Source organism: Gymnoscopelus braueri (genome assembly GCF_963280865.1).
Source record: "Gymnoscopelus braueri genome assembly, chromosome: 10".
Taxonomy (NCBI): Eukaryota; Metazoa; Chordata; class Actinopteri; order Myctophiformes; family Myctophidae; genus Gymnoscopelus; species Gymnoscopelus braueri.
In genome coordinates this window covers 18,836,220-18,860,401 of record NC_137611.1, presented here as the reverse complement: position 1 = coordinate 18,860,401, position 24,182 = coordinate 18,836,220, and the positions used below count along the sequence as shown (strand labels likewise).

The 24,182-nt window shown below is 45.2% G+C and overlaps 2 protein-coding genes across 5 annotated transcripts; one reads left to right on the top strand and one right to left on the bottom strand.

The window, feature by feature from the left end:
- Positions 1 to 77: 77 nt before the first annotated feature.
- ap1g2 (adaptor related protein complex 1 subunit gamma 2) lies at positions 78 to 24,128 on the bottom strand. Of its 4 annotated transcripts, none has more exons than XM_080440141.1 (22): positions 23,992 to 24,128; positions 22,254 to 22,481; positions 21,383 to 21,507; positions 20,481 to 20,622; positions 14,154 to 14,250; positions 13,962 to 14,038; positions 13,550 to 13,645; positions 12,257 to 12,337; positions 12,007 to 12,105; positions 11,803 to 11,858; positions 10,033 to 10,146; positions 9,438 to 9,578; positions 8,894 to 8,948; positions 8,288 to 8,410; positions 7,400 to 7,489; positions 5,893 to 6,020; positions 4,483 to 4,587; positions 4,218 to 4,365; positions 3,846 to 4,008; positions 2,841 to 3,007; positions 2,314 to 2,412; positions 78 to 2,002 (listed from the first exon to the last, which is right to left on the bottom strand). In XM_080440141.1, the coding sequence occupies exons 2-22, from the start codon at positions 22,452 to 22,454 to the stop codon at positions 1,892 to 1,894; spliced, it is 2,418 nt and encodes an 805-aa protein (XP_080296267.1). In that variant the 5' UTR covers positions 22,455 to 22,481; positions 23,992 to 24,128; the 3' UTR covers positions 78 to 1,891. The 4 variants fall into 4 exon arrangements, with proteins under 4 accessions (XP_080296267.1, XP_080296265.1, XP_080296264.1 ...); XM_080440139.1 differs by having other exon boundaries at positions 80 to 2,002; positions 2,841 to 3,010; positions 23,988 to 24,128; XM_080440138.1 differs by having other exon boundaries at positions 80 to 2,002; positions 2,841 to 3,010.
- On the top strand, positions 14,377 to 18,672 carry LOC308092778 (nuclear pore complex protein Nup160-like; the record flags this gene model as incomplete). Its single annotated transcript, XM_080438879.1, has 1 exon — positions 14,377 to 18,672. The coding sequence occupies one exon, from the start codon at positions 14,377 to 14,379 to the stop codon at positions 18,670 to 18,672; it is 4,296 nt and encodes a 1,431-aa protein (XP_080295005.1).
- Positions 24,129 to 24,182: the final 54 nt, after the last annotated feature.

Genomic DNA, 24,182 nt, shown 5'->3' with positions numbered 1-24,182 from the left:
TTCTGGAATACACACTTTGTGCACACAGACTTGGGCAAATCACCACTGGGGATTTTGGAAAATGTGTTTTTATTTTATTAAAAAATGACAAGACAGAGGATTCAAACGCATCACACACACAACAAATTCAATTCTCGTTTTCTTCCAGTGAGGATAGCGGTCTGAGAAAAGGTTTACGCTGCGTTTGCATTGACATCCGTTTACTAGTGTACTACTGACATCCAGTATCAATGAAGGGTTTTGAAGAGAGAAATGTGATATGATTTTCACGTCTTTAGTAATGATGACATGTTATCGGTTTACTGCTAAGGTAATACACTCGTCATGTATCCTCCAAAACCACATGATGTACATGTGTCAACATGTAACAAAGGGTTGCATAAGTGACTTTTCAGACTTGGACTCTGTAGTGTTCACATTGTGCTTATAAATGTAATATCTAATAGATAGGGTTTGTCAGTACAGTAATCGCACCCATAATTTCCTTTATCATTTACATAGGCTTAGACGAGTACATAGTTTCAGTTGATAAACCCGATGTAAACAATATAATTTATACTGGTAAGGGCAAGCAAGTCTTGTGTGGAAACTTAATTAAAATATTTATATGGCTACACATCATTCACAGGTAAAAACATGAATTCACCTCAAATAAAAACAAAATACTTTTCTTTTGTACATGACAATACCTAAAGCCGAATTTATACTGTTGTATGACTGTCGCTTGCAGAAAATAACAACATTGCAAGCGTCAGCAGCCAACACTGTCGTAAGACAACGCATAAATTAGGCCTCTGTGTTGAGAGGACAAAAGGCACAGGGAAAGAGAAGCAGCTGAGAACAGAAGATGATAAAGGAGGTAGGAGGAATTGGAACATGAGCAAATGGAGAAAAGGAATGCATATAGGGACATACTTTAACCACAGTAACCCTGCCATCCCTACCATGGGAAGTTCATTACAGGTGGAAATTCTCGACAATAGAATAGGCATTTGCTTAATTTATTTGTTGTACACCGGTGTTCCGCGCCAGAAATATCAGATCTACAAACTCACTGCATTGTGATGTGATCTTATAGATCTGCTTTTTTCCGCCTTATGGCGATGTATTATTCGGGCTTAAGTGGTTAAACATTCCCACCCTTCAGTCTCAAATGACATGTTTCTGGTGAAGTCAAAAGCGTGGCACAAGGATAAGAGAAGTTTACAGGTGGTTTTAACAACTTCCCTCTTGTTCACCTGACCCAAAAATCTATGGGAAGGAAAGAAAAGGCATCTTGTGTGAGGAAAGCACAAATAAGAATGTAGGGCTGAGTGTGACTGGTGCTCATCAAGTGGCTCTTTAGAATAACATCAATGGGTACATATTCCTGGAGAGTTTCAATCAAGTACGACCAGCAATAACAGCTGGTGAGTCAGTAAAAGCTAGTTGATGGATCAGAGGGTCCTTGCTTGTTTTGATTGCACCATTCAAACAATATGGAAGTCATTCAATATATATCTTGAAGATAATTGACCGTTGAACTTGATGACCACCTGAACTGTGGGAGAATGCCTGTATTATAAAGTGAGGCTAACAATCCTATTTACGTTTTGGGGTGTAGGAGGCGGGGGAGTATTGCCAGTTGTTCAGGGTCAGAAAAAAGGGTTTAGAATGGCTTAGATTCAATTATGTTGGTATCAAGTCTTAAGTTTATACATGAGGCTTTGCTGTCCGGTGTCAGAACAGTGTACTACAGTTCACGATGGTCGGCCATGCGAACACCAATAAAATTAGAGTTACTCGAGAGACGTCAGACTGAGCTGCTGTTGTAGTGTTGCACTAGCAGCTCAATGAGAGCTGATGCCTGCCTATTCACCAAAAGACGTTGACTCATTGTCATTGTCATGATTCAATGCCAAGCCGGACCAGTGAAGCTGGGGAAGGCGTCAATCTGTACTGTATCCTGAAAGGGTGATCCCTGGCTGGTGTAGGATACACGTACCCTCATCTTCAGATTCACCTAGAAGGGGGAGAAAGACGCATTTAGGCCCAAGTGAGAGAGTCTATAAACAGGTTTGATCTACCAGCTCACAATGCTTTGTGATGTGACACCTTGTGAGCTTGTAGATTGGCTATTTTTGTACACTGCACAACCACTTGCATATACTCCTGGATGCAAGTGGGGAGTGCCAGGTGATGTCTTAACAAAAAATAAATTAAAATATACACTTTGCAGTTTGCACGGCTCTGTCATGAATCTTCCTCAGCGAATAGTGAGGTGAAAAGGCATTCGTGGTGACAGTGTTTGTGTGCGTGCACACGGAGACCCACCTTGTTTGGGTTGGTGAGGAGCACTGTCTGGGTAACGTTAGCTGCGCCTCGTGCAGGGAGAAAGTCCCCACTGGGGGCCTTCATCTGTAACTGGACACTCTGGGAGGGGAAGTGGATTGCCAAAGGTCAGAGGTTAAATGAAGATGAGACCACCAAAACACATGTAAAAAAAAACAGGGCGTTCCTGTAGCTCAACCGATTAGTGTTGATTGGAATTGCTATTCCATTCAATCGATCCAGCAACTGTCATTTCTGTTTATTGTTCTGGCAAGATCCTTTCTCTGATGTTTTAATATCAATGTTATATTGCTAATGCTAATTAGCATGCTAATCTAATCTGACCTTTACTCTATCTTCCCTGCCAGTCCTCACTATACCGTCAACAAATAATATTACAAATGTTTTGCTCCATATACTGCCTTAAAACCCATGACTAAGCAGGCTGACCACCAGTGGCAGAAAACTCCTTAAGAAATGACATGCGGTGCATTAGGTTTAATTTAGATTGCGTTGTTGGGCAGACGGACCTTGGGGACTGCTGCCTGGAGTGTGAAACTGCTGATGTCAAAGTCAGTGGAGTTGTAGGCTGTGAGCGTGACGGTCAGTCCTGTGTCCGACTGTTTGTCGCAGTGGAGTTTCAGAGTCAAACCATCCTTCTCATACACTGTCACCGGAGGTGCTGTGGAGACAGGATCTGCTGAAGAGGTAAAACATAAATAAATCAATACAAATCAGCAAATGTGCAATTTTCAATAACCATAATGAACCGTAGTGTCACTATTATGGATGTCACGGTACACACATTTCTATTGAACTGCTCGATACGAGACGTTCGGTTCAGTACACACTACAAACTGAACGGTACGCTTGCGTTTCGATTTTTTTTAAATCAACTTCCAACAATAAGCTTCGCACTCAACAAGGCATGTGCATCCCCATTCATGCACGTTCATGCACACTCACATGTATATGCACCTTAGTCTTTGTATACAGGCACGCAATACATTGTTCATGTTTTCTAATGGGTTAGTTGGGTGAGCACGTACATGAACAGAACATGATAAACGTCTATGCAACTAATGTTTTTTTTTTTTTCCGGGTCAGGTGTCACACAATTGCCCTATTTGGATTCAAAACGGCTATTGTAGCTGAAAAGCTACAAGTATGCATGTTTCTGCAACTATTATTGTTTTAAATGTGGCAAAAAACGGGACAATTTGGTGGTAAATGTAAAAAAAACGGGACATTTTAGTACTTTAGAGATATTTGTCGGGACTCGGGACACACAGCTTGAAATCGGGACAATCCTGGCCAAACCGGGATATCTGGCCACCCTACTTATGCCATTTTATTTGTCTACTTTATCAGTCTCTTTTTTCTTTTAGGTAGGTACTAGGTAAATAACTACACAGTTCTTTCAATCTAACTCAGTTAGACCCACCTATGTAGGTAGAACAGTGAATTGAGTGATTCATTGTTAGTTTCCTGCCCATGTCCATGTGCACTGTGCATTTATAATGTGGGTGTCTGACCGAGTACAGGAGGCGTGGGCTCCAGGCCTCCCAGCAGGTCCAGCAGCTCTCCACCGGCCGTGCTGGATGTGATGCCAACAAGATCCGGAGCTGTGGTTCCCTGGGCCGGGCTGGGCTGCAGGGCCCCGTCAGAACCACCCAGCAGGTCCAACAAATCACACACCTTCACCACCAACAACAGCAACAAGATGATAACAGGGGAAAACTGAGGTTTATGATTCTGTCTGAGTTTAACATCAAAACTAATTGGGATCGGTCTATGAATGGGAAATTAACCCAAATGATTGTTGGCAATTCATAGCCTCCGCAGCAGCATTACTGATGGATTCATCATAAATGTAGTCAACGCCATTCATCACCATCATGGTGTACCTGGTTAGCAGGCTCTAGGGTCATTGCCAGGATTCCTTGTGTGAGTTTGGCTGGCTCAATGTCCTTAACGATCTGCGCTGTGGTCTCTCCGTTGGTATGGCCTGGTGAGTTCTTGTCAATCACCGGCATCCTCTCCAGCACGGCTGCCCTGAGAGGATAAGACAAGATGTCTTGAGTGTATACAGGCCAAGTAAACATACCAGAATGGAAACAAAGACACATTATTACCTAGTATTAATGAAAAAAGTATATATATCCACAATACCTCATGTGGTCGTATTTCTTAAAGAGAGCATTGTACTCCACTGCCCTCTGCTGGAGCTCCAGGTCTATACAACTGCCGTAGATGCTGACGATGCTCCTGATCCGACTACCGGGCAGGTAGATGAGAGGAGGGAGAGAAAAACATGAGCGACTGTGATATTCTCTGCATCAGCAACGTAAACAAGTGAGAAGATCAAGAGCGAGACTTATGAATATATTAAAAAAATCTGTTTGGGAACTGAGAGGCAGAGCTCTTCACGGGTCCAAAATGTCTGACCCGGACCCGGATGGACCCGTGGAATTGGTTCCGAGATCCGAGTGGGCCGGACATTCTTATTTAAAACACGGACCTGGACCCGTGAGTTTTTTTTCCGAGAACCCATTAGTTCCAGGACATTACAGACCCGACCTATTATTTTATGGACCCGGCAAAACCAAAATGCCGTTCTAACAAGCTACATGTCAGTTATACTCCATAACGAAACCTAGCAGCTACGCAGCAGCCAACAATAAAAGAGAATGACATTAATGTTTTCACCTCCATGAAAAAGGAATTCATGATCGCACACGCCAAGCGCGCATTTTTTATTCCATGGAGGTATAATTTGATGTGCTCCGACTCTGTTCTTTGGATCCACGAGTATTATACATAATGATAAACAGACCCGAGGTCCGAGATAATAGAACCAGAACTGATCCGGGTCTGAGTGATTATGGTAAAACATGGATCTGGACATGTATGGGTCTTTGGGTCCTGTCGGGTATTTTAGGAATCGGGGGACCCGGTGAAGAGCTCTACTGTGCGGTGCGCTGCTACACAGACACGTCTTGACTCAAGTCTCAAAATTTGCCATGTGAGATTTATGAATGACCACTCGCAGTTACATATTTGTATTTTACAACTCTAGACATGAATAGTGACACTAAATGTCAATACTGGTAATGGAGATGAATGAAAACTCTCTGTCATCCAATTTTCTGTTTTTGTCTGGGTAACTCAGTCGGTAGAGCTCTCGCCTTTGGACCACAAGGTCATGGGTTCGATCCCGGGGCACCGCCAACTCAACTTATGAGTAGCACAGCTTGGGTGTGGTAAGTACTAGGAGCTGGTAGGGGTGGCGCTCCACCTCAGCAATCCATCTCCCAGGGGTCTAGCGCATTGTAACAGGGATAGACTCTCACGTCTATCCCACGTTCTTGGCTGATACCGACAATAAGCCCCTCCGACCTACTTATACTTTATCGCACGACGATTTTGCGCAAAAAAGAAGAAAAGAAACATTATCGATTGTGTTTTACAATCCATTAAATCCATCATTTTGATTATCTGTGCACCACTATTTTGCTATAAGATTAGGACCGAATTTCATGCTACGTTTGTAACAAGTCGTGTATTTTGCTGCTGTCTTACTCCACATTGTTGGTGATGCGTGTGCTCAGCTTCATGGTGGCTGTGAGAGCAAAGCCTCTGGTCGATGGGGACGACATGTGGGAATGTAGCACGGTTTCCAAGGCATCCAAGACATCGTCCTCAGTCACCTGCAGCGGTGGAAGAAGTACTCGTAGTTCTTACTTAAGTAAAAGTATCAATACTGCAATGTAGAAATACCCTGTTACAAGTAAAAGTCCGGAATTCAAAATTTACTTGAGTAAAAGTACAAAAGTATTGGTTTCAAAATTTACCTGATAGTACCAAAAATAGGAAGTACTCATTATGCAGAATGTCCAGTTTCACAAGTTTTCAAATGTATAAAAAAGTATTTTGAAAATATCAGATCTACAAGCTCACAATCATTGTGAGCTTATAGACTGGCTATTTTCAAATGGCCTTAATGTATATAGGACTGAAGTGGTTAATGTATGTTTTGTAATAATAGTAAAAATCTACAAAGTAACTAGTAACTAAAGATTTCAAATAATTGAAAGTACAATATTTGCCTAGTGGAGTACAATAAAGGTACTGAAAATGGGAAATACTCCAATAAAGTAAAAATACCTCAAAATTGTACTTAAATACAGTACTTGAGTAAATGTACTGGGTGTTAGTACTGAGGTAGTCCCCAGTAAAATGTGTTAATATATAGCATCCAAATCAGTTTGACGACTTTAACCCTAGATATAGCAGCTATTTGAAAACAGCTGATCCACAAGCTTCACATCGCGTCACTATTTTCAATAAATATTGACAAAATGTTTAATATCTTTGAAACATTTTAACGACATACATCTTGTATGGGGGTTCCTGTCACAAAATATTTTCAGAGGCGGGTCCGCGGCCAGATACATATCAATTGGGGGGTCCTTGACCTGAAAAAGTTTGAGAACCACTGCTGCATGTCACACAAAGTTCTCAGATTGATTTATCCTCATACCAAGATACCAAGGACACACCCAGAACCCCATTTCTCCTGGCCCTACTAGGTCCAGTCCATTACATGTACTGTACAATAACAATATGATCTAGAAATGTTTAAATATTGTAATTTTTTAAGAAGAAGTGAATGGAGCAGCAAATCTTCAAATCATCATATCTTGGGTTCTGAACATAAAACGTCATGTGGCGCTCAGGGCGCTTCAGGCCATGTCTTAGACGTCATGTGGCACTGTTAACAAAGGGTCCAATTGGTTCCATTTGTAGTGTATGCAATCTTTTTTTTTTTTTTTTTTTTAGATTTCATTTTTGGGCTTTTATGCCTTATTTATAGGACAGTAGACTGACAGGAAATGGGGAGATAGATGGGGAGTGACACGCAGCAAAGGTCGTCGGGATCGGGACTCGAACCCCCGACACGTTTGTCAGGCTGGCATTGCAGCCTAGGGTGCCTGGACCGCCACGCTGCGGCCCAGGCCAGTGTTTGCGACTGATTGAGCACCTGCTGTTTTTAAATACCTAGCTCCTCCTAGTAAAGTCCATGTACCTGAACAGCCTCTGTATCATCACACTCCCCTCTCAGCAGCAGGTCACCGTACTCCCCAATACACCAGCAGGCCACCTGCACCAGGGATTGCTACACAAACACACACACACACACAAAATTACAAGGTATGCATTTAGCAGACACTCTTATCCAGAAAGACTACAAGATTGGAGTAAATTGCAAACGATGACGGGTTAAAAAAAATCACACCCAGTGTGAAGTGGGCGGTGTGGTCACAGTGATGGAAGAAGTGATGGAAGAAACCATAACTTAAAAAAAACAAATTTATGTTTTTTTTTAAGTTATGGTCCTATTTATAGGGCTATGCACATGTGTCATGTTTCCCTAGCCAATCACAGTCCTGAATAGACTGTGATTGGCCAATCACGGTGCAGGCTATGCACGGTGTTAGGGGGGGTACATTTGTGGCCAATCACAGCGCAGGATTTGGTGTGCAAATATCCAAACCTCACATATAGGGGCGGTTTCACCGCCCAAAAACAAGTAAGTGCTAGGATACCAGGTAAACATCAAACCTAGCATATGTCTAAATATCATGCTAAACCTAGCATCTTTGGACAAGCAAAGGACACACACACACACACGCACGCACGCACACACACACACACACACACACACACACACACACACACACACACACACACACACACACACACACACACACACACACACACACACACACACACACACACACACACACACACACACACACACACACACACACACACACACACACACCTTATGCTGAAACGTGCTTAGCATTGGGAAAAGCAAAGGCTTACGCACGCGTATAATCAAAAGCCCTTTTTGGGCCTGTCGGCAAGCCGCTTAGTCTTTCTAATGCTAATTTTGCACACCCATACACACCTGAGAGATATCAGAGACCAGTGCTCGGTAGAGCTTGTGCACAGTGTAGCAGTGCAGCTCAGAGGCAGTGGTGATCAGCTGGATCAGGTTGGGCACCGTCTCATCTCTTACGTCGCCCCCTGCCTGACGGAGAGGGAACAACATCACGAACAAATCCACACACAAGTAAAAACCCCTTTTATACAACAAGATCAAATGAATTATATAGGGTGACCTGTATTTACACAATGGCATAAACTGGGGCAGACACTGTCACAATGTAATTCATAAAAGGGCCATTTGGCAGCCATTACTATTAAGCCTTAATTCCCCTCCCCATGCTTTCTCTATACTTGCCCATTACTCTGAACAAAACAACGGATTAGTGCACGCATTAGCTTGTATACTTGTCATTTGCTTTTGATGTATTCCTTCCCCGTGAAGGGAGCAAAAGCCACACAAGTGGGAATGGAAGGTGGAAAGCAATAGTCCAGAGATAGTCCTTAATAAGGATTCCCTTCCGATTTACAACAGCATAAGACAGTACTAAATAGATGGCCGAGTGTGCAGCGTGGCAGGGGGGAGGCATGTTCGTTGGGTGGCACAGTGGCACAGTTTAGTAGTTACCGTGGTGAGGACATGCAGGATGGTGTCAATGTGCCAGCGCTGAGAGGGTGCATACCTGACAGAGACACAAAGACAGACACACAGACACACAGACAGACACAAACAGAGTCGTTGGTGGCTTGGTGCATCTTGGAGCGACACACATACATACATACCTTACATCCCCTCTGTTCACACACAAATACCAGTGCATCAAGTGACATAGTGAAACAGAGAGGTCTATTCATTGTCACAGTGCTATTGAAACAGACAGGGCCATCATCGAGGGGAGACGGACACGGAGTGAGACTAGCCACAAGCCTGCAGGGTAGACACTTTACGTTTTTGTTATAGCTTTTCTTTTTTTCACACTGACTGTCTAGCACAGTCACGTGACGTCAATCCCAGCTACAAGAGAGGGGGCCGCAAAATGCGTTCAAATGTGCATGACAGTGTGTGTGTGTAATGTGCTTGCATGCATATACATACTTAGTATGCATAAATGTACATTCATGCCTGCCCCCCCACGCTCACATGCCTGGGACGTTCCCCACCCTCCCGTTACCTCTCGGCAGCGTTGAAGATGCCAGAGGTAGTATGAGCCCTGAGCTCAGGCGGGCAGGAGGAGAGGAAGTGGAGCAGCTCCTTCATCATGGACCGGACGTTGACGGCCGAGACCAGCGCCAGGGACAGCTCCAGCGCGCGGCTGTACAAGAGAGCAAAAGCGTTGGGTGCGAGAGATTACTTTCGGAAACCGCATACGCCAGTGGTTCTAAGTCGTTTTCATGTCAAGGAAATATTTTGTGCCAGGGACCCCCCCATGCAAGATTTGTGTTGTTAAAATGTTATTATAACATTATACAGTATTACCAACATATTTTAAGATGTTTTGAAAACAGCCCATCTGCAAGCTTCACAACTTGCTGCGTTGTAGATCGGCAACAAATACTGTAGCTGCTGTATCTAAGGTTAAAGTCGCTAATATTGATGCTATATTAACCTATGTTGCTGGGGACACCCTGTGACCCCCTCAAGGACCACTGGGGGTCCACAGACCCCACTTTGAGAACCACTGGCATACGCCACCATTACGGTCAATTAGGAGTGGGATAAATGTATTCATGAGCCCGCGCAAGATATTATCACGTGGCTCCCGTTACCGTTTGACAGAGGCGTCCTGGTCCTTCAGGCAGTCGACTATGGTACCACGGTGACGCTGCACTGCATTGTGGTCCGTCTGAACAATCTTCTGGAGAGAGGTCATGGAAATGTATCTGAAAATGGGCACAGACGCATTAGTAGAAGTATAGTAGAAATAAACAACACAATACACAGAATTATGTAAAATAGCAATGAAATGGGACACACACACACACACACACACACACACACACACACACACACACACACACACACACACACACACACACACACACACACACACACACACACACACACACACACACACACACACACACACACACACACACACACACACACACACACACACACACACACACACACACACACACACACACGTAAATAATACATGCGCAGACTCACCCTAGAGTCACCTGTGCTGACCTTACACACCAGGAGCGTTTATTTCGTGCGATTAATTGAAAGTGTCGAATAATTTTGAATTAAGAAAAAGTTTGAGAACTACTTATTTAGAAGGCATTTTTAGAATTAGGTCTTAATGGATTAAACTGCTGTTTGTGTCATGAGTACAATATAAAAAGACTGGGTGCTGAGCCCCACAGAACGCGATATTACGCGGTGATGACGCAACGTAATGTTCCGAAACGATTTCACCGCAAATAAAAGCATCAACCTGTAGGAATGAGGCACCAACTATATGAAGAGTTTGAGGTGAAATATTCAGTGACACAGTTTCGGATTGTTTATTCGTCATGCTCCTGGTGTGTAAAGACCTTTAGACATCATTATTTTATAAACATGCTTAAATGTTATTTGAGCATTAGGATTTAATGCTTGACAGAAACTGTGTGTGTGTGTGTGTGTGTGTGTGTGTGTGTGTGTGTGTGTGTGTGTGTGTGTGTGTGTGTGTGTGTGTGTGTGTGTGTGTGTGTGTGTGTGTGTGTGTGTGTGTGTGTGTGTGTGTGTGTGTGTGTGTGTGTGTGTGACTGTGTGTGTGTCTGTCTGTGTGTGTGGAGGGGGTTATCTCCCCAAAGCAGGGCCGCCAGTGACAATGACTCTGGAGGGACAAATCCACTATGCCACTGCAACACAGAGTACCAGTTAAACCTGCGTGACCACACAGCCCCTATGGGCAAATGAAAACAAGGCACAGGAACAGGAACATAAATCCTAATTTAGTGTGTAAGACAAGCTCTGCAAGCCACATTTCTTGGCTCATTGACATAATTCGGAACATCTCACAAGGCTGTGAGCCACTTGGCTCATATGTCCTGAAATTTCTAGCAGCTCACACTGTGGCCAGGGACACAGACCGCTTGTAAGTACGCCGATGTGTCACATACAATATAAATGCCCCGAGCTATGAGCCATAGCTTGTCTTACACGGTATAAACTAGGCTTAACAATGCCCACAGGACCCATATGAGCTGCCAGTAAAAAATAAAAATAAAGTTACATAGACAGCACGTCCCCAATGCCTGCCTGATATTGAAATTATGGATTAAAGATGTGACTAAGAGATCAGCAAGCAGCGGACAGGCGGTGACCTTCTGGCATGGCTTTGGGTGAAATGCTGCCAAGAAGAAGCGATTACTGAGCTGGGAGCGATAGCAACCCCCTTGGGCCCTTTGGCAAACTGCGAGTTTAGCTGGTGGCCTTGTAGAACGGAAAGAGTAAAATGACACTGAGAGATAAGGGAGAAAGGGACAGTGGGGAGGGAGGACCCAGAGATAGACAGGAAGGGAGAGAGGAGGGGAATGCATGCGTACCGAATGTTCCTGTCATTGTTCAGAAGGAATCGTCCTAGGATGTTCACAGCCAGAACCTGTGAGAAGCAGACACAGTACAGTCAGTTACACACAAATGGAGACTTGAGTTAAGTTCACCTAAGTGTGTGTTCAGTAGAGCAGCCACCACCACGACTGCCAACGCAGCGTTTGCTGTAAGGGTTTGCACACTCAGCGTGTACTCACCCGAAGGCCGCTCTCTGACTTGATGTCCATCACTGTGAGAACGGTCTCATAGAGCACAGCGCTGCCTGCAGTCTTACTGCTGTCTGTGTTAGTCGCCACCTGCTCGCGAACACGCACACATGCACACACACACACACACACACACACACACACACACACACATACACACTTAAATTACATTGAATCCATTGGTAGGTAATAGGTATTACTGATGGTGACAATGCCTGAAGTATGTAGGTGAGAATTGGACCTGGGCCAGCAAGTCATTCATGGCGTCACTAGCAGCATCGTTGTTACGGCCAAGGATTCTCAGTAACCTCAGGATGCGCACCTGAGGAGATCAAGGGGGGGGGGGGGATGACATGGTGGGGTACATTAGACAGACACATGCCTTATGTTACTTTGTGAATAAATATTATTGATGAAACTGTTGTATACTGTGAAATATTGGCACTGGGTGTGCCGATACCTCACAGAATAGAACTCCCTTTTGTGTATCTAATCTAAGTGGCAGTGTGTACAATGGAACAAATAGTACGAGATCTGTATTCTGTACTCATGGGTGACTGAAAGCGGCGGCACGAAGCAAAACGCGATGTGCATGGAGCTGACACGGGGTACAACGAGTACATCAGATAACACGGTGTGTATCGTTCCATCGTTCACGACTTGCATGGCCCCTGAGTAGGCCGGTACTCTTCGTAGTTATAATAAAAATACATTCCAGGAGGCAGTCCGGGCACCTAGGCTCCAAAGTAGCCCGACAGCCCATCACGGGTTCGAGTCCCGATCCCGACGCCCTTGGCTGCATGTCACTCCCCATTTCCTGTCAACCTACTATCCTATCAATAAAAGCATAAAAAGCCCTCCAAAAGAACTTTCATTTTTTTTATTTTATTCCAGGAATCTGTCTGTGTATCGGACCCTTGATATGCCCAAGTGTGGAGATGACTGACATCATAGTACTGACATCATAGACTGGCCAAGAGCTCTATTAACGGAGTATTGCACGGGTATTGCATGGGTACTTACTGCCTGCGAATGACAGCCGTTGCCCGTAAATGACGGGTACTGTGAAATTATTGATTAATTCATAAGAAACATGAACGGGTATGTGAATTAGAACTGGGTAATATATCAATATAATATATCGATATTGTGATATGAGACTAGAATATCATCTGGGATTTTGGATATAATATTGTGATATGGCGTAAGTGTTGACTTCTCTTGGTTAAGCCTTATTTTATACTTTAAAAAATGTTCAGGAATAGCTAAAAAGCGGTAGAAAAAAGAGTGTAGATCTGCTATTTTCACGGTTTTAAAAATTAAAAACAAAATTTATACTGTCGTCACAATATATGATTATCACAATATCGACAGAGGTGTTTGGCCAAAAATATAATGATATCTGATTTTGTCCATATCACCCAGCTCTAATGTGAATACATGCCCGTCAGAGAGAAATAGAAACACTAAAAGCAAGACAGATATTTTAGCATGATGCTAAAGGCGAGTGGATGGCTGCAGAGGCCAGACTGACCTGTAGGAAGGGGTCACTGATCCCTGCCACGTTGTGCTCTGGAGAGTACCCTGACATCACCAGGCCCTTCATTATCTGAACCAGATCTGGCACTGCCTGTCGTACAAAAAAAAACACATTTTAAGAGATTATTCCAAATGCCTGACAGTGAAGAGAAAGACAGAGGCTCAAAGGCAGGATGACATGACGTGACCCAGGTCCAGAGTTGGAAATCATTGGCCATCAGAGTGACCCATAAAAAAAACATGATTTTAATCATAAAGGGCATGTAATATTGTATTGATAAATGAGATGTGTGTGTGTGTGTGTGTGTGTGTGTGTGTGTGTGTGTGTGTGTGTGTGTGTGTGTGTGTGTGTGTGTGTGTGTGTGTGTGTGTGTGTGTGTGTGCGCGTGTGTGTGTGTTCTCTGTACCTTTCGGAACCGCTCCAGTGTCTCTGGATTCCTCTCGCACAGTTCTGTGATCAGAATAACGGCACCATGTAACACACCTGCAAAAAAAGAGTGGTACCGAACCATATTATATTGTGTAAAACATGACTGATCAAACAGGCTTTACTGGTGGGAAAACACTTCATGTCACGTCATAATGCTAGATAAACATACCGTGGTTCTTCTCTGAGAGCAGGGTCCGGGCAGCAGGTGTGAAGAGCTCTCCCAGCTCAGGGACTTTCCTCACGATGTGAACAGCACACAGAGCAGCCTAGAACAACAGTAATCAGTGACATCATCAATATGGTGACATACTGTATGATGATGTCACAGAAGCGCTACGGGTAAAGTTAAAGTAGGTTCAGTAGCTGAGCCCCCAATGGTCAATACGGCAACGATGGCGCCGGTGCTGGAGCGGAGTTTTATAGAGATTTGCAACTTTGAGAGGGCAAAACACAGGTTCCCAGAAGTAAAAGTAAACCAAGTTCTCAATGCACTTTCCGGTGGGGTCAGGTTCCCCGACAGTGCTGGAGGCTTTCACTATGAAAACAGAGGTAAACCTATCACCAGCAACAGATTTGTACACTGGTCCACATCAGGGGACACGATATGGCTGGCGGAGCAGTCTCTGGACATCAACCTGACGAATAGCGCAGTGAAGATCAAGTTCTGCCACTGCACTGTGCTGCCTGGCGGCGTGTCCATCCAGGAGACCAGCAAATATGTCATCATCTTAATCACCACCAACCGGACCGTCCACCGTCTGCTGCTGCCTCATCCTACAAGCATTGTGAAAGAGCTCCATATGCAGTCCATCTTTACTGACGTGGGCGTGCGCCTGCAGGACCCGCCAAACCATGCGCTTATCCCCATCCAGGCTGGCCAGACGGGGAGTCCCAGCGCCTCCACGGCATGGGCCGGGGAGGCGGCCCATGCCGTGGGAGACCACCAGGGAGAGGCCCATTATGCCCATTATGCTCTGGCCTTACCAGCTGGAGGCATCCTAGTCATCACCCTGCCCCCCAACAACTTGCAGGGGAGTGCGTCAGTGGTGTTGAAGAGATGTACGCTGATGCAAAGCCTGACCAGCTGGATACCCGCAGCCATCCGTGGGGAGCAGCAGAGCCCCCAGGACTTGGCCCTCAGTCTGGCCGTCCGAGAGCTGGAAGACGACACCCTCATCTTTGCCCTCTGCCAGGATCACAACCTACGCATATGGTCCCTCAGGGACCAGACGTGTCTGCTAGACATGCCTGCCTGTGAGGGGGTGAAGCAGGTGGCAGGTCAGGGCCACAAGCTGCGTCTATTCTCCTCCGCCATGGGGCTCCGTGTTGCCGTTTACCTGGCCGTCCCTCAGGGAGGACAGTTCACTGTACTGCAGCTGGTTGTAGCAGACAATCGCTACTGTCTGGATCACGTCTCCTCCCCAACATCTCCCACACAGGAGATGTTGGTGGACTTTGCTCTGACCTCCACTGACATTTTGGGTCTGTGGGTGGATGATGCAAACACTACTGTAGTTAAATACATCAACTACGAACATAATACAGTAGGTCAGTGGAACCAGGTCTTTGTTCAGCCCCCGCCACAGGAAGAGGTCCATATTGGAGTGGACCAAGATCCCATAGAGACCTATCTGGAGGCGCTCTTCTCCCCTCTTCGCTTCACAGCTTCTGCTATTGTTAATGCACTACAGATCTACGGACGAGGCTCTGAAAAAATGGCTGACTTGCCCTGGGAATGCCTGAAGAGAGAGGTCACTGCAGCTGTGGAGGATAAGCTCCAGAGCAGTGTGACAGAGTGCGAGTTCTCCCAGGAGGAGTACCGTCAACTACAGGTGGAGTTCTGGTCCGACTTCTACACCTGCTGTCTGCAGTACCAGGAGGCGCTGGCCATGCCCCTGGCCCTCACTGTAAACCCCCAGACCGCCATGATCTGCCTGCTTAAGAAGGGTTTTGTGTCCTTCCTCTTGCCGTGTTTTGCGGTGGACCACCTGTACCTCTCCAAAGACAAGTACCTCTTCTCAGAAGAGAAGAGCTATAACATAACTGAAGATGCTGAGGTGCGCCATGATGTGCTGCAGCTGGTGCAGTGTCTGCATCTGCTGAGTGCCGCTATGACGGGGGACATGGCCTACGAGATGGAGAAAGCCCTGGAACATCAACAGTCACCTGAGAGGGCTGCAGAGCTGATCCTGGACAACCTGCTGGCCAATGACAATAACAACATCATAAGTGACATCCAGGGCAAACTGCAGAACGTTCGGTACCCAGTGGGGGCCATGTATGTCCTACTGAGCGAGATGAACCTAGAGACGGATACAGAGGACTTTGAGGAGGGGCCCCTGGCACCAGCTCATAATGTAAGACTGTATGGCAGCACAACCGCTGTGACCGTGCTGTGTCAGGCTCTCTGTCACATGGCTATGACCAGAGCTCAGGTCTGTAGGGACCTGCTCATCCTGCAGAAATTATACCTCCGTCTGGGAGACAGCGTCATTCTGGGTGGAGGTGCACAACTGCTGCAGCTCCAACAGGAGCTGATCTCTCGCAATTCTCAACTCCTCTCCTCCTACCATCTCCTCAAACACTTCAGCCAAAGCCTGGCTTCCTCCATTCCCATGGACAGGGTTATGAAGATCATAGATGCCAACCTGCAGCACCTGTCCGTCCTGGGGCCGTCAGACCCCCTGTCTGTCGACTGTCATCAGACAGTAGTGGAGCTGTTCTACCAGACTGTGGCCAGGAGGGCCATCATATCCAAAGTCTACACCCAGCAGAAGAGTCCCACGGTGGGCAAGGCCCTGATCCCCTGGCCCCACATGGTGTCCAACATTGTCAATCTGCTAGCACAACTCCTCTGGCCCAGTAACCGGGGATTTCAGTTCCCTGAATGTCTGATGGTCAACTGCCAATACAAACAACTACGGGAGTATGTGAGGCTGACTCAGCCCTGGTGCCAGGTGAATGTGGGCTCCTGTCGGTTCATGCTGGGACTGTGCTCCCTGGTCAACGGAGAGGGCAACGAGGCGCTGCAGTGCTTTCAGGAAGCATCAATGGAGGTGGAGAAGGAGGATTTTCTCAAGAGACTGACAGGAACTGAGGTTGAGGAGGCCGCCTACACTCCCAGGTTACACTATTACAACAAGGTGTTGCAGTTGCTGGAGCACAATGGTCACCCAGAGCTCATCATCCAGTTGGCCACCATAGCCCAAACAGAGGCTGTTGATGATGTCCAGAGCCAGGCTGCTATCTGGACCCGTATCTTTAAACACCATCTGGATCTGGGACACAACAGCCAGGCTTATGAAGCCCTCACCCAGAACCCTGACTCCAGTAGGCAGTTGGACTGTCTGCATCAGCTGGTGGTGGTTCTGTGTAAGCGCTCCCAGCTTCATGACCTGGTCCAGTTCTCCTACGTCAACCTCCATGATGAGGTGGTAAGTATCATTGAGTCCAAGGCCAGGACAGCGGACCTCATATCCCACAACTATTATGAGCTGCTGTACGCCTTCCATATCAACAGACACAACTACAGGAAAGCGGGCACAGTGATGTTTGAGTACGGCATGCGTCTGGGCAGGGAGGTAAAAACACAGCAAGGCCTCCAAAAGCAGGTCAACTGTTACTTGGCCGCCCTCAACTGTCTGCGCCTCATCAGACCTGAATATGCGTGGATCGCCCAGCCCACCTCTGGTGCCATGTATGAACGACCGAGTGCATCACCAAAAACAAACTACGATGGAGAGCTTGAAAACGATTCGGTGAGGCATCAAATAGACATCTTGGAGATAAAAGACCTGGAGAAGGAGTACATCCTGGCCCGCAGTCGCCTCACTCTGGCCCAGCACCACCCCTCTTATGTTGCCATTTCAGGCAGTGCTTCTGCTTCTGAAATGGTAGCCATTTTGGTCCAGAAAGGGCTGTATAACTGTGCCCTCTCTCTCTGCCAAACGTTCAAGCTTCCCCTCACTCCTGTCTTTGAGGGACTGGCCTTTAAATGTATCAACCTTCAGTACGGAGGAGATGAATATCAGAATGAAACTTGGAACTGGCTGGCTGCCAACCAGCTATCAACAGTCATCACCACCAAAACATCAAGTGCCACAGAGGAGGTGTGGAGGTTGCTGGAGTCCTACCTGGAGAGATACTCGTCCCCAAATTCCCAGCACCACCGCTGTGTCATCAACAAGCTCCTCTCTCACAGCGTCTCCCTGCCCGTTTGGCTGGTCAATGCATACAAGAGAGTGGATGCAGCTGCTTTGCTGCGACTCTACTTGAATTATGACCTCCTGTTGGAGGCGGCAGAGCTGGCACTGGAATTGGTGGACGCTCTTCTGGGGAAGGGTCACCAGTACTTTGGAACAGAGAAGCCCCTCTCAGCCACAGCTCCACCGGTGTGGCTGCCGTACACGGCGATAGACCAGATCCTCCAAGCACTGAACAAGACGCAGACCAACGCCAGCCTCTACAACAAATTGAGGGACAAACTGGATGAATACCACAAGCTGGTGGAAAAGACATCGAGACTAAAAATCCTGACTCTGAAAGAGTCGGAGCGTCTGCGCACCTCCATCCACAAGGAGTCCAAGCAGTGGACGATGAGGGAGAAACATAACCTGTCCTGTACAGTGGCTTCTCATGAAGACGCTCTCTCTAACAACATCGCAATAAAACTAAATAAAACTAAATAAAGCAAACAACATTACATACAAAATGTTCACTTTATGGGTGGAAGCTGTTGTCCTTGGTGATTGAAAGCCTTATCTCGTCTATACGATTCTTAACACATTGACTGCCAATGATGTTCATTCATCCAACGCCCACACGCCAATGATGTCTTTTGACGCATGCATGTTGCGTTTCCAGTTTTTACGCTAGATGGCGCTTTTCACTAACCTATGAGTGGATAGATCGTTGTGAAGAAGAATATTCTATGATTTTTCAAAAGTTAGTGAAAACGCTCAGAATCGCTGGAAAGGTCGGCTATAGACAATGTTTTACCCTGGCGATTAATGAGTTAAAAGGAGCACTTCACTCATTTTCATCCTTATCTTCATATAATTTGTCCTCACTAATGCTCATAATAAGACCGCAATATTTCCGTCTACACACACTGTGTCTCATTGGTGGGCTATGGACAGTTCAGAAACCTGCCTACCCACCTACATGGCGCTCGGGCGGTGCAGTGGTTAAGTGCCTGCCCACCACCGCAGAGGTTGTGGTTTCGAATCCACCGTGGTGCATCCGGCTTTGTCGAGCGAAACAGGAACACGATTGGCCCGTGTTTGGGGGAGGGAAGCCTGGCGGTGGGGGGGTGATAATAGTCACTTGCAGGTAATCCTACGGGCTGGGGCGGCAAGGAGTGTTGAGCGGGAGGAGTAGGACGAAGGCTACTCGTCACTGGCAGGTGAGTCAGTAGGATACAAACATCAGTGACGACACACAAAATGTGTGTGGGGAGGAATCAATTGACATAACGACTAAATTGGGGAGAAAAGGGTGCAAAAAGACACAAAAAAAAGAAACCTGCCTACCAATGACATCATCGATGGGGATTCCAAGATAATAGAAACTACTTTGTGGAAAGTTATCGTGCTGAAATAGAAGCCATTGTTCTTGCATTCAAAAAAATTAAAATACATTTGAAATCTTGTTTGAAATCTGCCTACCGATGATGTCACTGGTGGGCAGGTTTCTGAACTGTCCACCTTTAAACCATTTAGACCTGAGGCCGAAAAATGCCTTCTAAATCCAGAAAGTTCAGAAAATCTTCTATTTGTTATTCAAAAACCTACTATTACAGTAGATTGGTGAAAATTAGTGAAGTGGTCCTCAGCATATTGAAATTATTGTCTGTGCACATGGTAAGAAGACAAAAGGTGTTTCACTCTTTAAGAACGTACTTTGTTCCTTTTTGTACTAGTCTATAACCTTATACAAACATTTGTTGTAAATTGTACTCCAATTATTTCCTTCCAAATAAAAGCTTTAGTAACTATGGGAACCTTTGTTGGGGTTCATTGTTGTTGGGGCACTTAAAATGTACGTGGAAAAGTGAAAAATATAAAGAAACTCAAAACGTGTAAAATCTGTGGATCACTGCTCATAACTTTCATCCCTTGTCACCTATTTTCTTATAGATGTTAGTTATGCTATGTATGCATGCATACAGTATGTCATGTTGGCTTCTTGTTCACATAACGCACGCTAAGTATTGAAGTATGTTATTTAAATAGACATGTACGATTTGCTTGTCCAGTTAAGAAGGTTACTTACTAGATAACATGTTGTTTAGACAGATGTTAGGTTTAAAGTTTACCTGGTATCCTAGTTACTTTGCAGAGCTTTTTTTCTTTGCACTCAAAATGACCATTTACCCTGTAGCTTGTTGACCAGGGTTCATGCCAATTACTCTGATCTTGCACTTTTGTCGCTCTGGATATAAGAGTGTCTGCTAAATGTCTAAATTGTACAAATAAAGCCTCATGCTGGTGCTGACCTTCTTCTTGATGTACGAGTTGGAGGAGTGAAGCAGCCTGTCAATCTCTGGAGCCAGGTCCCTGCACATCTCAGCTGAACCCATACAGGCCAGTGTGCACAGAGCCAAGGACTGGACAAACTGACTGCTGTGGGCCAGGTCACTGCAACAGGAAGGCATGAAGATATAGAAAAGGCATGTCGATGAGAATACAGAATGTTGTCTTTATAATAAAGGAATTGTTTTTATTGAATACTTTATTAAAACAATTCTTAAAGGACGACTTCACCCATTTTCAACCCATTGGTCCTTACTATTGCTCATGATAAAAAAAAGTTACATTTATTTTCTACTTACTTCTTGGTGTTCCTATGTAGGTGGCATAGTGCCAGTCAGTTGTTTACTTCTGTTGGTGTGCCCACTTGTGAGGCACTGTTAAGGCAACTGATGTACAATTTTATGCAGCGCCTGGAAGTGTCTAACAACAGCATCATAGTGAAGAGCTGTTATCGGGTCACATCCAGCCTGCGCAAGCGCTGGCTCAGCAGCCTGCTGCTGATTAGGTAGGATTGCACTATAGTACTTTTATTGCACTTATACTTTCTTTTTTCATTTTTATCTTTTTTCCCATGTTGCATGTTATCGTATGTTACCTTTATGTGCTATGGACTTCGGTCTGAAATAATGATTTTATATATATAATATATATATATATATATATATATATATATATATTTTTTTTACTTTTGCCTGGCTTTAATTCTCTCTTCTGGCCTCTTTCCTACACAGCCAGATTATCTCATCTCAAGTTTATTCGATTGTCCTAGAATGTCCGGCTGTCTCAAGATCTCTGTCTGTTTAAGAAGAACCCTGTCTGCCTGTCTCCTGAATGCGGCTTGTCCCGTCGTTTGGGCTGTCCTTACTTCTTGATGGAGTTAGTGATGAGCAGGCTGGCATCTTGCTTCTCATCTAGCAACATCATGGCTCCCAGGTAACCCACGCGCTTCTCGCTGTAGCGAGGACTGGCTATCAGACGAACACACTCCATCTGAGAGAAAGAACAATGATAAAAGGTTTTAGTCAGGGAGCAAAACGTATCTGAAGAAAGATATTAGGCTGATGATGAATAATGAGGCAGCAAAACTGTAACTTCCAGACAGGCGTCTAATGCACAGGTTCTCACCAGGGGTCCATTTTAGAGTTACAGACCCTTAAGGGTCCATTTGGACCCCTGGTGGGCCCCAGACCAGACGTTGAGAAACAGTGGTCTAATGCAGTGGTTCTCAACCTGTGGGTTGGGACCCCCAGGGGGGTCCCCACATGATTTTTTTGGGGGTCCCCAGATGACAGTGAAGTGACCTTTTTAATACCTCAAAAAATAAGAAAAGAAAGAAAGAAAAGAAAAAAGACCATTACTGCATCAAAAGTAATCAACAAACTATTTAAAAAAACTGGTCAAACATTGGCCAAATTGTTAAATAATATAAGAAAGAGGCAAAGATTATGTAAATAAAATCTACAAGCTCACAACGCCTTGCTTTGTAGATCAGCTATTTTCCACAATATTTATCTGTGGAACCGAGTCAAACCAGATCGAATGCCTCAACTCCTACAATTCCAAGTGCTTATCAGGGTGGGGGGGGGATCCAGTTCAAATATGATTATTTTGGGGGGTCACGGCCTGAAAAGGTTGAGAACCACTGGTCTAATGAGCCAGACAAAGTAGGAGGTGGGATAACCAGTCAGTCAGTCAGTCAGTCAGTCAGTAAGCCCAGAACAGCAAATCCCCTTCACCTGACCAAAGTGGGCAGGATAACCCAGCATGTGCACATAGAGGAGCTTGGCCAGGTTGTGAGAGCGCCCCCCGTTGTCGGCCTGCCTGAACTGCGCCCGGATGGCAGCACATTCCCTCTGGATGACACCCCGCTCCTCGCCCTGGGTCCTGGCTGACCGGATCACCCTGATCATCTCCTGCAGACGCACTGATGGAGACATGGTGCTCTCTCTCTCTCTCTCTCTCTGCTGTGTGTGTGTGTTAGAGAGAGAGATACAGTGAGTGAATGAGGGTTAGGGGCACAAAATGTTGAAAGGCGACAAAATGAATATGTGTATATATAATCCATAGCTCTGGTCCAAAGCGTTAGGAGTTCTTCTTCTAACGCTATGGACCAGAGCTATAAAATACATACGGATACAGGATTTGTAGCAATACAGCAATTTGTAGCAATTGTAGAAATATTAGACCTCAATTGTTGAATGTTTAAGCATGTTCTAATCATGCATACTTTACTGTAATGATTTTTCTTTTTTTTTTACATTTTGGACAAAATAGCCAATTTTACATTGAGGTTGCCCAGGTGTCCAAGTGCCTACCTATACTGTTACCTTACATACAGGCATAAAGCAAGTATATATTAGGATCCAAACAGTGTATAGTTATGTCTGGAAAACACAAACTGATTGAAAGATAGGTTATTGTTTCACTTCCCAGATAGGCTCCTTCCTACTGGGCTGCGAGTGTTTCTAATCTATTACAGCTTTACAACCTGACATTTATACTAACAGCAATATTGAAAACAATAAGTGATCAGCAAAGTCAGCCATGGTGGCAGCTTGTTGTACTGGAGTCATTCATAGCGGCCATGCAAAAATAAGACAGCTTTAAACATCAGTCCATATGAAGGAGGGACAGCAAAACTAAGTTGGCTACAGTCGTTAGCGTTCAACTTCATAATAATCAATGGAAAACACACAGAGAAATTAACTAGCAGATGCTGTCAGGCTCAACGAGGTTCTATTCACACACATAAAGCTAGCCTAAACAGGCTACGTATAGCTATAGCCCTGGTCCAGAGCGTTAGTGAGTTCTCTCTAACGCTCTGCCAGGCGCGCTGCTCTGCTTTTAGACCGAAAATTCCACTACCGTGTGAGGTCTCAGACTTTAGTAAAAACTAAACAAAGCTATTTCGCTATTCACCGAAACAAATGCAGTTTTGTGTTGTTGAAAGTCTATTCTCCAAGATGGGAAGCCTCTCAGGACCCCACCTTCTCTGTATAATACACTTTTTGGGTAGAAAATTAAATATGTCCGCCAGACGGAAATTATTGTATTTACTCTACTGCGCCCTCTACAGATCTAGTCAACATATATTACCATTAACCAGATCTGTAGAGGACGCAGTGGAGTAAAATAAATAATTTCCATCTGGCAGACATATTTTATTTTCTGCCCAAAAAGTGTATCATACAGAGAAGGTGGGGTGCTGAGAGGCTTCCCACCCTGGAGAATAGACTTTCAAAAACACAAAATAGCCTTTGTTTCGTTGAATAGCAAAATAGTTTTGTTTATCTTTACTAAAGTTGCCAACCTCGCACGGTAGTGGAATTTTCGGTCTATGAGCAGAGCAGCGCACTTGGCAGAGCGTTAGTCTAGAGAGAACTCACTAACGCTCTGGACCAGGGCTACGTATAGCTAGCCTGACAGTTCCATTGATCGAGGGAAATCCTCGGAAGAAAGGAATATTAAACGTACCTGATGTCCGTACAGCGGCCAGCCGATATGATCAGATGTAAGAATGAATTCACTGAATCAATCGAAGCTTCGGCCGTAGACAGACTGGTGGCCGTAGAAGCCTACATACAGCAGGACTGTTGTTACTGTATGATGGTTCATAGCAGTGTTGCCATGTTTTGTGAGAGAAACAAGCAACCATTCTAGGAACA